We start from the raw sequence: 16,773 nt of genomic DNA, 5'->3' as shown, positions 1-16,773 counted from the left end.
CAAGACAACACAGCACGCTCAGGGTAAGCTTTACGTGGGTCGCATTCATGCAGTCTTTTTCCACGGTACAATTTTAAATTTAAAAATTTTAATTTAAATTTAATTCAGAAAAAACAAACAAACAAAAAAAAAAAACACTGAATAGGCTTGGAAATCTTACGTAGGAATGAGCGGGCGCTTACGTTTGGGCGAGGCCTGCGGGCTGTCGGAGGCGATCTGCCTCATGCGGGTGCCGTGGCAGCTGAGTGCTACCAGGCGAGAGATGATGGCGGTCTTGCCGAAGCCGATGTTGCCGACTACTACCACGCCGCGGTTGGTGCTGGCATTGGGGCTGTTGAGGTGGGCGTCGATCTCCTGGAAGAGCCACTCGCGGCCGGTGAAGACGGAGTCCATGGTGATGCTGGGCACCTCAAACAGCAGAGGTTTGAGGGCGATGTCTTGAGGCCGATAGGGTGCGAAACGCACTGCCGGGTTAGGGAAACAGCAGATTGGTTAGTAGTGTTACAGCTTTAAGCCACATTTATGTACCTGTATTAATGTTTTGCAATTACAGACTGCCGCTTTCTCCCCCTGGAAACTGAAGTATGTGAGTTGCTATGTGTAAATGCAAACAAAATATGTGCAACTACATAGATACCCACATATCAATGATTATGAAACTACCTAATTCTTTTTCTCATATATAATCAATATTTTTCACTACTGATTTGATCTTTTACACATTTACCTACAACAAATTAATTAGTATATTTATGTTGATTTTAAGGTTAAAATGTATCTCGATCTGACCTATATCTAATCTATCTATAGCTAATAAAGCATAAACATTGATTTTCATTTTATCGTACATCAAAGATTGACATAACTGAGAAATCGAATACAGTATATACTGATGGGTCAATGTTACAAAAGTGAAACGTATATTATTGTGCTGGTATAAAATGTCCTTGCAAGGTTAAATTTGATTGGTTTTTTGGAAAATAAAGTGTGTTCGCCATGATCTCACTGTAAGCTAAAGATTAAGTAGGAATAATATAGTTGATGTGATGCTGAAAGCAAGAAAATGTAGCTTGAGTTCAAAGAGGATGACTATTTTTACAGTTCACACTTTATTTTCTCTGAATCCCTTTCCACTTTGATTACTCGCCAATATTTTACGACAAAACAATCAGAACTTTGGTGTGCTTCGCGCTCATTGAGTTGCAAAAGAAAGTCTGCGAAAAGTCAAGGGAGCGACTACTTCAACAGCCACTGCCGACTGTCGATTTTGCTCAATAGGGGGAGTCATTAAACCAGAGCCCTCAAGAGGCTGGGCATCTTTTCAGGAGAACATATGGACCATTAAAGACTAATGAGGGTAAAATGAATCTGGTATGAACTTCTGAAGCTGTGTGATGAACTCAGTGCAAATTTTCGTCTGCTGCTTCTGGGTGTCATCTCCTGGGTCTGGTCTTTTAAACTGATTTGGGCTTTGTGAATAAAACCATGCTCTCTTCTATCTGGTGTGTCATTTCTTTAAATGCTATAATCAGCATCTGGTAATTACGTCTGATTTCAAGCGCGAGTTGTGCGTGAATAATACAAACACACTGCTGGCGAGTGTGTGTCAGTGTGTGTGTGTGTGTGTGTGTGTGCCACTCGACTAGACGGCTTTGACTAGTAAAGCGCTAGCCAGCAAACGGGGCGACTGAGAGCAGAACGAGCTGCCTGATGCAACAAATGAAAATTAAAGTAACTTACGTGACTGCGATTGCCAGGCATGGGTGTTATTAGCGGAAGCTGGGACGAACAGCAAGCGAAAGACAGGGAGAGAAAGATGGAGAGTGAAAGCAGAAACAGAGAAATGACAGAGAGGGAAGAAAGAAAAAGGCAGTGAGGACAGGAATGGAAACTGGCAGCAGTGTGCAGTGTGTCAGAGCACAGGGCAAGGTGTAGTTCAATGGAAGGGGGGAAAAAAAAAAAAAAAAAAAAAGGAGGAAGCAGCAGTAGCACCAGCACATCATGATGTCAGAAATATGGGGAACCACCAGACCGGGGTCGATTACTAACCGAAATCCTTTGAATTACATCGAACGTATTCCTAAGCATGTCTAGAGGGGAGGTTGGAGCAGGTTTGCACTTCTGGGAGAATCTAATCGCTTCCATTGCGCCGGGCAAGACCAATCAATCCCCATAAAAGTAACTGAATCCAGTACTGGTAGTAACTGGACCAGGGGATGGGAGACTCCTACCTCAATTCCACAGCTCCTACAGCTAGTCACATCTTAACATCAAGTAATCCACCTCAGTAAGAGTCAAATCCCCAATTTGGAGTTATTACAGAGAACCTCAAACAAACTGTAAGATCAGATTTTCACCTCAGTCTCTCTTTTTTTCCCTTTACCGAGGGTACATTTGATCAGATTCTTGCAGTGTGCGGTGATAAATAGCTGCTGGTCAGAAGATAGCCAGAGCAATAGTTCATTTCACACTCTGCAGCATACTGGCAATAAGCACACGGTGAGTCAGAGCTGTAGGAAAAATGTATCATACATGAGACGGGCAGAATAGGATGGAGAGAGCGTGCAGAAATCTTACGTGTCGGCAGGTATTTCTTTGCTGTGCGCAGGTACAGTACAGAAAAACGCGTCAGGGGGCAGGCAGGGACTGAGTGTTGCATTAGAGCCGTGTTCCTTCTGTAAATGACTCCGGTGTGCTGATTAAGAGCACGGGCTACATAACATAATGAGCTGATATTGCTCGTAACGTATTCTTTTAACCACACGTCACCCCCAGAATGCTGTTGTAAGCGTGACTCTTTTCCAGGAATGCTAATTACAATCGCAGAATCCAAAAGAGATGCGGTGATGGCGCCGAGAATATTCTGACTTATACAATCGGCCAAAAGCACAGAAAGATATACCTGAAAGTGGGTGAAAAGCTGTTCTCGGCTTGTGCCGAGTACACGGCCAGCAATGCCTTTTACTGCACTGAGCTCTGTGCCAGCTGCAGCCCGATCTAATAAAAGACATTTCATCCATATTCACCAGTCAGACTATTTAACTGCTAACTCAACAGACACACACACACACACACACACATAAACATAAACGGTCAGAGAGAGATCGACTACTCTATTATGTCTATAATTCACAAACTGATGTAACAGTTGGGTGTCATGTTGTGAGTGAATGGGACTGATCCGACTCTGGTGATGGGAAATGCAAAAACTACCCGTTGCTGCCATTTATACTATCATGGGCCACTGAAGTAAGAGGCTAAGCAGCCAAAGCTACTTTGTTTTAAGCGGCGCTAATTCAATTATCTTGGGGCTGACGGAATTGCAAACGTGTCTGTAAAGCGCCTTCCGTCCTCACGGAATTGCTAAACACACCCTCGCACTATCGGGCACCATCCTCCGAATGGCAGAAACGATTACACCTCTTGCGCGTTAAGTCAGGCAGCTACTACTGCTCCACTGTGTCAGGTATTTCAGGAAAACACGGCAGCCATGTTGTGAACGGGGGCTGAGGGAGTTGTTTCCGGGCTGGTGAAAGCAAATGTGTGTGTGTGTGTGTGTGTGTAAGGGATGGACGGGGGGCAGTTGCTCGCAATCCTGCCCGTAACACTCTCCCTCAGGCGACGTTGAGCAAGGCATCCCTCCAACCCATCAGCCATCCATGGCCAGCAAGTGCGAGAGTCTCAGACATTTTAATTATTCACCAGGTGAGGATGACTCACGGTGGCCGAGCAGCCTTGAGAGGGAGGAAGACGCGATGCAGAGGAGGAGACGAGAAGAGGATGGGAAGTGGAGGACGGGTATGAGAAGAAAGGGAGGAGAAGAGGAGAGTAGAGTTGGCCCAGAGGTGGAGGACGAGATGAAAATGATGAGAGGAGGAGACACGGTTTAGATGATCAGTCTGCGTGTTGTGAGGGGTCCGGGGAGTGCGGCGATGGGTTATCTTAGGTCAGGCGAAAGACATTTCTTATGGCTGATGTGGGAGTTTGCCCAAGGATTTTTTGTTTTTTTTTTCTTTTTCAGGCCGTCTGGTTTTTCAGACACACAGTTGAAATTCCAGTCGTCTCTTCTAACACTGGCTGTAGAGCCACATCTAGCATATGCAAGAGCAACAGGATCTTACAGGATTTCTGTTTTTAAAAAAATTAAAATAAATCTAATTTTAAGTAATTTGCACAGTGGGCTTAGCGCGACATAATACACTTTAATGTGCCTATGGGTAATGCATTTGTTCAGGAAATATACTCTAATCTTCCTTGTGCCTGCAAAGTTTCATTAAACACGTACCATTTTCCTGCTGGCATACAATTTACTGACTTACTTCATGTCTTATAGCCAAGCAACAGAGAAAAATGATGTCAATATGTTATATAAGTGGCAAAGCCTGCAACGGAACTCCAAGACAGACCTACATCTCAAAGTTTAGATTGTTACATGAAAAATTACTCATCAGATTAAGATTAACAGAAACAGATTAAAGGCACTGGTGTCAAACAAAGGGAGCAGTATGGTAGCTAGAGACCAGATAATCACCCAAAACTTTGTCATTGTTCTGGTGCAGACAGGTTCCTGCACCGTCATCAAATCTAGACTGTTATCTAACTCCCTTGACTAAGGCAGCAATAGGGGCCTTCTGTAGTCTGTGTTTGCTATAAATACATGTTTACTATAAACAGTAATGTAATTAACGTACACCTGCAACGTCTCTCAATATTAAGACTTAAATGATAAGTCTGGTGTTATTCCGTATTTTCTTACCGTCAACAAAGAAAAAACAGACCAAAACCAAAAATATGTCCGTCCTTCAACACTACTTCAAAACTTGTGGTAATGAGTTCCAAGCCCCTTTGGTTCCTACTGATGATGGACGGTAAATCCTTTTTAAAAAAAAAAAAAATAACAAAAATAACAGGAGTGTGCTTTCACAAACATTGCCTAAGATGGAGAAAATAGTGCATTTGTTCGGGTGTTTTTTTCTGCCGTGGATTAACACACATTTGGTGCTGCAGTGGGGATTTACGGCAGAAGGACAGTATATGTGGAACTGACTCGAAATAAATTCCAGGGCCCAGGTCCATCGAGAAAAATGGAGCTCTAAACTATATCAGGCTTTGGATACACAGACACTTGTTAGTCGGATCAATTCATTTCTGCTCTTGGTATTTTTAGGGCCTTTGTTGGGAATAAGAAAAATATCGCATATCAGCAGCCTTATCCTTTAAACGTCTAGTCATTTACAGTGATCAAATGTATTTCTACCCTTAAACTTATTATTTATGTTTCTCCCCTGTCAGGGAATATATATGGGAGTAATAAAACCCCCCTGGAGTTAAAAATACTTTTCACAGCCAAAAGCTGCAACCATCAGCTGAAACAAGACCTGTTTTGTGTACGTGAGCAGAGGTAGAAAGACAGCGAAGGGAGGGAGGGAGAGGGGGAGGAAGGAGGGACAGAGAGCGACAAAGACAAAGAGAGGGAAGGTAAAGATAAACGAAGGAGAAAATGTGTGTGCAGCGTATAGTTATGAGAGAGAGTTTGCTGGGAACAGATAAGGTGGGTGGTAAATCTTAGAGGTAGGCAGGCAGGGGCACAAGAAGGTCCATTACAGTCTGACTCATTCTCCTCAAAACAGCAGCACAGCTCGGGCCCCCGATGGCCAGCATCAAAAGGAGCTTTGACAAAAGCAACCGGATCTGTCAGCTGGTTACCACCTGACCGACACATAACCAGCAGTCTTCCTCTCCTCTGGCTCATCTGTAAGTCTGCATCTGGCGGTCTCCCGTCGAAAAACAACCAATGACCCGTCTTCTGTGATATATTATATGTGTGCTTTCTGAGGCATGAGGCTAATAATGATGCAATACATGCAAAAAAAACAAAAAAAACAAAAGGGGTAACAAAATAATTACAAGCTACATCACATGATTGGCATTTCATTTCCATCTTTTTAAAACAGATTCATCCATCTGTCAGTTTTTTTTTCCAATTTTTTTGTTTGGCTGATTGTTACCTACTTGCAGTAAGCAAATTGGATTATGCAATATCTTGTGTCAAACTGGACAATTTGGTGCGGAATGAAAGGCAATCGGTATGGCCCATCCTCCTGAATATCTACAACGTATTTACCGGCAACCGAGCCATTATATATCGTGTGGGCAACGAGGTGATAGTGAGTGTGGGGCTGGGGGAAAGCTCACGGAGTGTCCACCATGGGAGAGGTGCTGGGGAGAGTGAATTTCATGCCAATTTCACGTTCACAAAATCATCCTCCATCCTCCCGAGAACATTGGTTATCTTCCCCTGGACCATGTGATTTAAAACCTACAACCAATCACGAAACCAAACAATAATCCTTTATTTAGCAGCTCCCTAGCTCTAAGTCTATTACCTCAAATTTCAGGAATAAAGGCGATGGGAATTTGGTCGTCCTATGATCTGCAGGGAAACACCCCGTTCTTCAAGTTGCTTGCCTTCACATCCCGTCTCCCTCCGTCTCATTTTTCTGTCTCTCCTGGTGAAACCACAGGAGCAGTGCACTCAGGGAGGCTCTGACACTGATCCAAGGAGGCAGAGAGCATGCTAGGACGCAGTTGGTTGGCTTGTAAACACACTTGGCTGCCCTTAGAGGATGAAGGTTGAAACAAGTGGCTCTGGCAGTAACAGTGAAGCTTTGAGAGGAACTAGCTCTCGCCTTCCCTCTTCTCTGTCTTTCTTCATCTTTTCCCGTGTCTATCTCTCTTCCTACCTTTCTCTTTCTTTCTCCGCGTTCGTCTGCAGCTAGCTGCCCCGCGGGCGGGGGATTCACACCGTCGCTCGGTCGAGCCGTGCACTCTCAACTGAGTGGGGTCTTAACAGGTGTTTGAAATGCACAGGGACTCATATTTGTGTTTGCTTGAATGGCAGAGGGCTGCCATTACGCTGCTCATTACTGGCTAAGTGACAGAGGAAGAAATGCGAGGGGACACATAATGTTGTGACATAAGGCCATTTGGCCATTCGGTGAGGAGGCTGAGGAGATTTGATTCATCTCGGCAGGACTCGCTGTGTGCTAGACTCGAACAGTGTGCGGTGGGGAACACTCTGACTGTGAATGTTAAACGCTGAGACAAATTTTAGCTTAGCGGTGACACAACCTGACAAAATGCTCTTTGTGTGCTCCCTCAGTCTCTCTCAATCTTCCGTTTCAGACACAAAAACACACACACACACACACACACACAGGGATACAACAAGCTGACAGCCTCCACCACCAACAGCTCAGCAGCAACACTAGTCTGAAATGGGAGCATAGATATACAGTCCATGCAGACATCTGCATCTGAAACGCATTGCAAACTGCAAATGAACCTTCGCTGACTTTCATTGGAATTTTAAAAATAACTCGCTCGTCACGCAGCTCTGCCTTGCGATGCTCAGCTGTTTTGTGTTGTTTGCGTGCGGGAAAACAGGACAGTGTCCTATTGTTCACTTCTGCACTGCGTCTGATGTGAAACAAAAATGGCTCATCTCAGCCCGAATGAAACAAAACAGCATTTTTTCTTTAACCAAAGTGAAAGTAAATGAGGGTTCAATGCTTTGACCCGTGGTCTGAAGTTCCTTTCAACTGCAAATGTCTACACATAGAGTCCTACTGAACTTCTTATGTCCAAAGCATTTACAGCGCAACCTCTCTTGTTTTTTTTTTTAGATTGAATTCATTACTTGTGGTGTCCTGGTGGTTTAAGACAATGACCATATAGTACAGCTGAGGACCTTTGTTGCATGTTATCCTCAATAAAATACTTTTTCATTTAGGATTTTTTTTTTTTTTTGGCATTTTAGTACATATACTGATTATGCAAAGAGAGCCTAATAGGAAACAGGAAAGGTCCAAGGATAAGGAGGGACTGTGGTTGTGTGTGTGTGTGTGTGCGTGCTCTGTCTGCCTTGTTGCTCACCTCTCAGGTCCTGCCCGGAGCGACCCGGCCCGCAGGTGGTGCTCTGTCTGGGCATGCGCAGCGAGGTGCGTAACGGAGTGTGTCTCTGCTCATCCAGGTATGCCAGGTCCTCCAGGTGGGCCGAACTGGTAGCTGTAGTTGTGTGGTTGTGTGTGTGTGTGTGTGTGTGATAGAGAGGGGGGAGATGGGGAAGGGGCAGGATATTTTGGAAAAAGAGGACAAAAAAGATGCTGTTGTCAACATGCATGTACACTGAGGGACACATACAGTAAACAAGCCCGTAATACACACACTCAAAGGAGGGTGGCAGTGGTTCATGCCAGCGCCTGGGGTAGTTGTCAGGCTCCCACAAGCCAGACCTACACGGTTCTGTCCTAAAACTCCCTCCTCTCAGTGTCTGTCACGCGGCACGGAGGCAGATGCCATCCGACCCCTCTCAGGATTAATTAGCTCGGCAGACAAATGTCTTATTCATGGAGCGAGTGCTGTCTGACGCCGGCTGCCGCATGTTCACACCACGCTGCGTCTTTAGGGCCAACGGTCTAAACCGGCGAATGTTAAATGAGATTAGACGTAGCCAGCGTGAGCGAGCGACGAACCTGATTCTCCGTCACACCTGCACACCGCGGTGCAGTTAGAGGTGAATGAAGGTGAATGAAACTCTAAACAATACATGTCCGGGGAGGATTAACGGTCTTAGCCATCCACGGGCTGGTGGTTCTTTGGTGAGTGAGGGCCAAGTTTTCTACGTCCCCACATCAAGAGGAGACACCGTCATCGACAGACGCAGGGGTCATTTGGGTTATTATTCATAGGAGAAGCCAGGAAATGGGGAAAGCAGAATATAAAAGACACAAAATTAACCACTAACTAGTGGTTTGGGGAGTCTGGCAAAAACAATCTGGGTTATAATTGTAACAATTTTCTGTTTACCCTTTGAGAGCTGTGTATTTCTTCAATGTTTTTCGAGGAATAACACTGTTTTATTTCAACTTGGGGCTGATTTTCATAGCTGTGGCCATCGTTTTCCATCAGTTATAAAAAACAAAACAAAACAAACACTTTATTCACAAATCTCTGAGATCTGGGAGCACAGCGACATCGTTACAACAGAGTCTGATGAGCGGTCAGATGAACAGACAGGTATTAAACAAGCCGACCGTTCCCTTTATTTGGAGCTAAACCCAAAAGTGAGTGCACCTGAAATGCCAGTAATAATGCCTGAAAGCACAGAAAAACCAGGAAGTTGGTCTGTAAACTGTGATAGATGTTTGCAACGGGCAGTGTGGGTAATAATTTTGCAATTTCCAATCATTTTTTCTTAAAAATAAATCGGACTAGCACGGAGGTTCGTTTAAAAGCTGTGTTATCTTCTGTCTGCTTGTGTTTCTTGCTCCATTTGACTAATGTGTTATCAGATCTTGACAATTACCTTGGTGAGTGCAATGTTTTTATGGTTGATGGAGCTGATGGACAGAGCTACGAAATATATAATCCAAGTTGCAATAAACCGAATTTATCCCTTACTATTATTAGTTTCAAAAAAAAAAAAAGGATTTATTTCTAGTACTAAGTAAAATCAGCGCTGGGAAACCATTTTCTCTGACATAATACCTGATATACTCTGAAGTCCTGAGATCCCGAGTCAAATCAAGGAGGTGGGGAAAGGTGTGACTGGTATTGCATGCTTCTTCTCAGTAATATCCTCTGTCTCTCTCTCTCCAGTCAGTCCAAAAAGTAAAGCACAATAATCCCTCCAAGTGTCGGGCCTCTGAGCCCACAACCTCTCACCGGTGTAAAACTCACTAGCACATCCACGCTGATCCTGTATACTGTCCTTGGTTCAAAGAGTGGTTCCTGTGTCGCTCAAGTTAAGCTCAGTGAAGTACTAAGCACACATGGCTGCGTGTTCCTACGTATGTGTGTGTGTGTGTGTGTGTGTGTGTGTTGCTGACTGCCTCAGTCACTCCAGCCATGGACCCAAAAATGAGCCACATGGGTTTCCCAAAATGGAGGGAAAATGGCAGCTGAGAATGCTGGAGGCTTGGCCCTGGTGGGGATGGGGGTTGCTGGTCATCCAGCTGGGGTGAAAGCGGAGACAGTGGAGGCAATAATCCGCTGCTAAACCAAGGAAGAACGACTCAGGGCGACTGGGCCGAAAATTTTTCCTTCTCTCCTCTTCTCTTTCAGCTGGGTTTGAATGTGAGGTCTCAAATCTGTGTGCTCATCATCTCTATCTGCAATGCAGCAGGCTGCCGGGGATCACATTCACAGTTCCTGTGCCAATGCGCTAAGGCTGCACACGTAGTGAAACGAAATAAAGAGGAAAGAAACACAGTATGGAAGAGGGAGAGAGTGAGAGGACAGAGTAAGAAGAAGAAAGTGAGGAAAAAGTCTGAGTGTGAAGCAGAGAGCTCGGCTGCTTTGGGCAGTGACAGCCACATCAGACACTTCCTGACACTTCCTGTTTTAAACGGTGACTGATAGCATGAATGCACACACACACGCACACGCTCAAAGACCAACTGGCCTGCCGTCCAGAGCTAGTACCATCCGGGGAGCCGACTAGTCATCTCAGACACGAGGTGGCTGCCGGTGCTCTGAACGCCTCAGCATTCCTCTCACATCTCCCCGAGAGATAACCTGAGATGATGAATAATGGAGGTCCTGGTATTTAAACAATAATACTTCTAGTTATTGCATCGACTATATACCGTAAGCAGAGGTGGGACCAGGGACAAAAAGGAAATCGACACTTGTCCTCCCCCCAAATTGAAAAATATTGTCGGATGAGCTGTTCTCTTAATTTAGTGAATTTAGAGACAACAGAACGAGAATCTCAGAGTGTCTTTTATATCCTTTAGTCTTTGTATGAGTAGGGAGGGATTCCTCAATCCCCAGGCAGTTACATAAGCTGGTGCATATAGATCCGCCATCATGGCAACGTCAATGGCAATTACAAAAACAAAACCAAGATGCTGTTGATTTTCTCTTCCACTACTGTGAGCACCACAAACTACAGTTTTACCCGTGTTAGAAACAAAACTGTCAGACTAATATCTCAAAGCCTGGACAATTAAAATCATTAACTGTTTACCTGGCTATATATATTTTTTTTATTTATAATTGGGTGAATTACCCCTTAAACAGCCAGTTTTCAAGCCTATTGAGGTCACATTTTGATTTGAATTTGGATCACATTTGGAGGTGGTCTGGCTCGTGTTGTAATCGCATCTCAACCCGGTGTAAATGGTATGAATTATCGGTATGAATGAAAAGGTCTCCTGACTCTGCCTCTTCCCGCTAGCTTGAGCAAACCCAGCCAAAAACCACACATTTTTCCCCTGCATAAAAAGCGATTAAAAAATGAACGACGCCATCCATGGCGTTGCGCCCCTTGACCTGGGACAAGCCGTGGTTTTTAGTTTGAATGCAAAGGCCCGTGGATCGAATCTCATTTTTGTAACCAGGTACAAAGACGGTGAGAATACCAGATGTAAGCAGGGCTTAAAAGTCAGGATATCTTCTTCTTATTTTGACTGTTACTTTTTCAGTCATCCTCCACAATTCCCCTCACTTGAGCACACTGTTAAATCTTTGGAGTTCCCCTTTCTGTTCCCGTTTTTTTTTTTTTTTTAGGGATATTAGCACTATATGAGCAATGTAAGCCTCTGCTCTTCTTGTCTTTACGTTCTTACAATTTTCCACTGAATGAAAACTTGGGGGGGGGGGGGATCTATTTCCTGGGTCTTTGTTCATTGTGGGCAATAAAGACTCATTTCTAAATTCAAGCACCATGAAGCTAGAAAGAAAAGCAATACTCTGTCTTGGTTACTCCTTCCTCCATATCCATCTTCAGCTCTACCGACGCACTGCCTTCATTAGGTAATAGAGTAGCCCCCCTCCCTCCCCGTTTTCCTCCCCAGCCGCCTTCTGCTCTCGCTCCGTATCTCTCTCCCTCTCTCTCCACACATCAAAGTTAGTCTCGCTGTCACTCTGGGGGATAGAAACGGTTAATGCCTGGGGCTTTGATGTTCCACTGCTGTGTGAGCCCAGCCAATCCTCAGCCTGTGCTCGCCTCCCGTCCCTACATCATCTACTAATTCTTTGTGGAGGAGAGAGAGGGAGATGGAGATTATGAAACTCCCCTTCACTCCTCTTCCACACGCATCCGTCTCCCTCTCCTCAATATGGAATTCCTGTTCCTGACAAAAACAAGTGCCGTCAGAAAATTCGTCTGTTGTTATTTTTAAATCGTTCTCTCACTCTCTCTCTCTTTTTTTTTTTTTTTAATCTTTTTGCATCACCTGCAGCTTATAGTAGGTTTTTTTTTTTTTTAAGCTGGCTCCAGCTCGCTCGCTCTCCTTTGAAGGTCTGGGTGTAGAGGGGCGGAGATGAGATCGAGGGTGAATCTCTAAACTCGGCAGAGTCGCGGTGCTGCCAGACAGCAGTGTCAAACCGGAGAGCATGACCAGCATAAATAGAGGGTCATAGCTGCAGCGATGGGGCTCGTCAGGCATATCACAGTGTTTAGTGGAATATATATTCATGTCTACAGTATGTGCACACACTTTTTTTTCCAGTGGGAGTGGGGGGAGTGCATAATAGAGCTCATTGTCTGTAACATCCTCTCTGATGATGAGAATAATACAATCGGGCCCATAAGGATTGGCTCAGTGTTATGAAACTGACATTTTTCCTGACATATTTACTTTTACTTCTGGGAGCCTTTTTAAAGGCAGCTGTGGCTTACAACAACAAAACACACATCAATGAGACCCTCTGTCAGCAATACAAATTCCAGCTTTCTTGTATGATATTCTTCCAGCCGCAGTATGTTCTCCTGCTGAAGCTGGTTTTCCCAGACTGTATTTTTCTGCTCTGTGGTTTCACTTCTACACCAGAGGGCTGAGAGTTTAACAAAATACCACTGTGGATTTGCAGCGACTCCATCTCAAAACAACCCCATGAAATTTGCAAACAAGAGCTGGTTCCTCATTTAAAAAATGCTGTAAAAATGACAACAAATAAAAATCAAATCAAACCACAACTGAGGCCGGTTTCAGATTTTTGGGAAGTTTAAGCTGATTTCTGCCACAGTTGCTGGAGAAATGTGGTCTGGAGCTTTGAGATCAGTACTAATTTCTGATCACAGGATATCCAGTAATGTGAGCAGTTTACAGAATAAATGTTCGCCTCCTCTCAGTAATTTACAAAAATATGTGATATTTGTAGGTAAAGATCGGGACACTGCTAGTAGAAAAACGAGAGACAAGTAAAAGAGAGGGATTTTCATGTAGTGACAGTAAAGAAACTAGAGGGTACATAGGATCTTTTTACAGATGAGTCGAAGGAAAGTCTAGCTGTAATCTGGCGAGAAAAGGTCTAAAGATACTCGATCGGGCGTGTGTGGCACACCTGTTGGTTCTTGCTCTTAAACATTTTAGCCCTGCAAAAGCCACCGGGCTCGAGGTGTGAGCTGCTCCTCCAAAACACAAACATATTTCCTCTACTCCTTTCAAACGTTTCATTGTCGGTGATGGCAGGAGTCACGCAGACGGACGTCAAAGAATCCAAAGGGGAGGATCACAGTCCACCGAGGAAGAAAAACAGGCAAGGACGAAGAGCATGAAAGGAGCAAAGAGGAAGCACTGAAGGAGTCAGAAATATGGTGCATCATGACTGAACACCAGCAGTCCAATCCGATTCTGCCAGAAAACGTGTTCTATCTGGGCAGAATACTGCCTGCCCATGCACTAGTAGATAACCTTATTTCTGATTCCCCAGAGGAACTGTCGCCTCCTTTTCTACTTTCACCGGAGAGGGAGGGAAAGAGGAAGGGACTCACCGGCCACAGAATTGGGGCGGGGCATGAGGTACAGGGGGATGGAGTGGGCAGAGTGGGAGGACATGCTCTCCAGGTTGCGCTCAGGGATTTTGTTGAGGCTGTAGGTGGAGGCTGTCATGTTTTCATCCACCCTGTACAGGAACGAGTCCATGCCTGATTTCTGGGACTGCCACAGCTTGAGGTTTGCCCGGGAGCCCTCGCCGTATTTGCCGCCTCTCTCCATGTTCTCGGAATAGCTGGTCAGAGTGGCTGCAAAACAGAAAGAATGACACTCTCTTCAGTGCTTTTACCTTGTATATACACAACTACAATATTTAACTCGCTGCTTGTTACTGCATGTTATACTTTTAGGCAATTTTCATGCTGCGTTTGTTTGAGTCTGACCCTCATCCCGCCACCTTACGCAACCCGTCTGCTTTTACACTTAGTTTCTGTTGTTCTGAATCAATCTGGGGTTTCGGGTACAGTCTTTGGCCCTTAACACGAATTTCGAGGTAAACCGCGCCCAGATTTCAACGAAACGACCGACGGAGACGGCTCTGGCAATGAGAGGATCATTTCGGGTTAAAAGGGCCGAGCTGCAACCTCAGGCAAGTTCCCGCTGACAGTCAAAGGCTTTTATCTGTCAGGGATCCCAGACTTTGGAGCTACCTGTCTGAGCAGGTTGACCATTTCTCTAATGTGTTTTATAGACTCGCCTTTATTTGGCTTCCGACTTGACTTCATTGCTGGGTCTGCGTTTACCACTTGAAATATACCCTTATTGTTTAAGATTTGTAAGCTTCACTACTATAAGTGCAGGACTCAAATGATTTAAATTAGATGAGAAGACAAAGTTGACATATGATTAAATAAAACTAAAACTGTCATGTTCCTTAAATCAAGATTTTTAAAGAAAAACTCTAGTGATTTCCTATGTTTTTCTTACTGTCAACAAATCCCATGAAAACCAACAATGAACTGATCCCACTAACAGCAACTCACTAGAGCACCAAATGTGCATTAATCAGCGACTGAAAATAGTCCCCAACAAATTAAATATTTGTTCCTGTTGGAGCAGTGATTGCTGTAAACTACAGTGACCAGCTGTTTAACGAAATGACTGAGCCTTTTTCAACAAGAAACTATATTTTTTGACCGGTTTTTAAAGATTTACTCTATGTCCTTTACAGTAGGTGTCACAGACAGGGTTGGAAGTCAGGAAGTATGGTGAAACGGACTAAGACACTGTAGGTTTCGGTCTGATCTGCTGACAAAAAAAATATAGGATAACATCACTATTATCCCTCACATGGCACTATGTATTTCACATGCGTGCATGTTTGTCAGGACTGTTCTTTGGAAATCTGTGTGCAGATCTCACCGATAATCCCGCTGTCCCTGCTCTCCAGTGTCGAGGTGGGACTGGTGACCGAACCGTAGGCACAGTCCCTGTTGCCGGCCTGGCCAGGCATGGCAGGGGGGAGGGTAGAGCAGGGGCTGCCTGCAGGGGGGGACGCAGTGCTGCTGGTCAGGGTGGAGCACGGGCTGATCCTCTGGTTCTGGCCCTGGCACAGACACACAAACACGCATTTTTAAAAGCTTTGTTTGGTTCCAGCAGCTCAACTGGAAGACACACGCGCATACATGGCAAAGTACAATGTTTGAACTTTTAATGTCTGAGTCATATACGAAAGGAAAATGTCACTTCAATATTGCAGTTTTCAAAAGCTCAGGCCCCCTGCTGCCTTCACCGCATGTAATCAGTCCTTCTTAGGATTGTCTCTCCCCAAACACACAAAAACATCATAATCATCATAATATCTAATAAGTTCTGGCATTTATATGAAATATAGATTTGAACGAACCTCAAAAACTAGGCAACACTACACAGCTTCAGAAAAACGCAAACACACAGTATATTTACATTTACCAACACACTCAACGACTACCAAAACCACCTGCGCCTACAGTCACTTTACAAATGTACCTTACAGCAAGATTTACTGCAGCTAACCGACATCGCCAGAACGAACCAAATGCTGGTGAGGTAGTATACATATCCGGGATGTGACCCAGAGCATGTAAATGCAGGAAAACAGCCATTTCCCTTTTCAGAAGCAAAAGGGAGCGGCATTTCCAAAATCAGATGCTGTGTAGTCCCATGGCACGTGTGTGAACGTATAAATCTTCCCTAACACGTGGGGGGACTGTGGGAGTTGTGTGAAAATTTCTTCACTAAGTTTTAACGCTAGTACAACTTCTGGATTTTATAAATCAATTTAAAAAAAACACGTTTTGTGGAAAATGACTTAGGAGAACATAGCATCTTATCCTCATTGACGGAGCGGTTTTCATGAATATTTTCCTCTTGATTGCTATGACTACAATTACATTAAAAAAAAAAAAGAAAAAGAAAAGAAGCCATAACTGAAGTCCCATACACACATGCTGAATACATGGTTCTTTCCAGTCCCTCCATTGTTTTGGCACCCTGCAGTGATCCTCTTCTCTGTCGGCTCAGGTTAGGAGACAAGAGACCACGGGGGACAAAATAAAAAACACTCCGCTGCGTCTAATCCGCCGCTGCGAAACACCCACAGATGCCCTTTCACACAAACACACACACACACACACACACATACACATACACAGGCACACATGCCGAAAAGATACATGCACATAGCATCCAGATACAGGGGCGCGCGAAAAACACAGGGGTGCCAAGTGATTAAGTATGTGTATCAGACACAGAGACACACAAAGACATGGAGGTCTCCCCTTAACGGTGCTGCCGATGAGTTCAGGTCAAGAATGGGGGGAACACAGAGAGATCGGGAGGGGTGAAGTCGTGTTCGGGGCAAAATCTCGTCTAGTTTCATCTGCAGGAGGAGGACTGAAGGGGACACGCTAAGCTAATACACACACACCCACACATGTTTACAGTCACGAGTAGGGCCGCAACTGATGATTATTTTTTTTAATCACTGATTGATCTGTCAATGACTGTA

General features: G+C 44.6%; 1 protein-coding gene across 4 annotated transcripts in view; it reads right to left on the bottom strand.

Annotated features, from left to right (window-relative positions):
- Positions 1-16,773, bottom strand: part of tanc2b (tetratricopeptide repeat, ankyrin repeat and coiled-coil containing 2b) — a 140,590-nt gene that overhangs the window by 22,770 nt on the left and 101,047 nt on the right. For 3 of the 4 annotated variants that reach the window (XM_040135591.1, XM_040135593.1, XM_040135594.1), the window contains 5 exons: positions 15,147-15,330; positions 13,784-14,032; positions 7,936-8,067; positions 1,741-1,779; positions 183-464 (listed from right to left, as the gene is read on the bottom strand). In XM_040135591.1, coding sequence (XP_039991525.1) covers positions 183-464; positions 1,741-1,779; positions 7,936-8,067; positions 13,784-14,032; positions 15,147-15,330 — 886 coding nt within the window. The remainder of the gene's footprint in view (positions 1-182; positions 465-1,740; positions 1,780-7,935; positions 8,068-13,783; positions 14,033-15,146; positions 15,331-16,773) is intronic. The other variant, XM_040135592.1, reaches the window with a different exon arrangement.

The sequence above is a fragment of the Xiphias gladius genome, chromosome 9 (genome assembly GCF_016859285.1).
Source record: "Xiphias gladius isolate SHS-SW01 ecotype Sanya breed wild chromosome 9, ASM1685928v1, whole genome shotgun sequence".
NCBI lineage: Eukaryota > Metazoa > Chordata > Actinopteri > Istiophoriformes > Xiphiidae > Xiphias > Xiphias gladius.
Note: the sequence above shows the minus strand (reverse complement) of the source record. Positions and strands in the feature narration are given on the sequence as shown.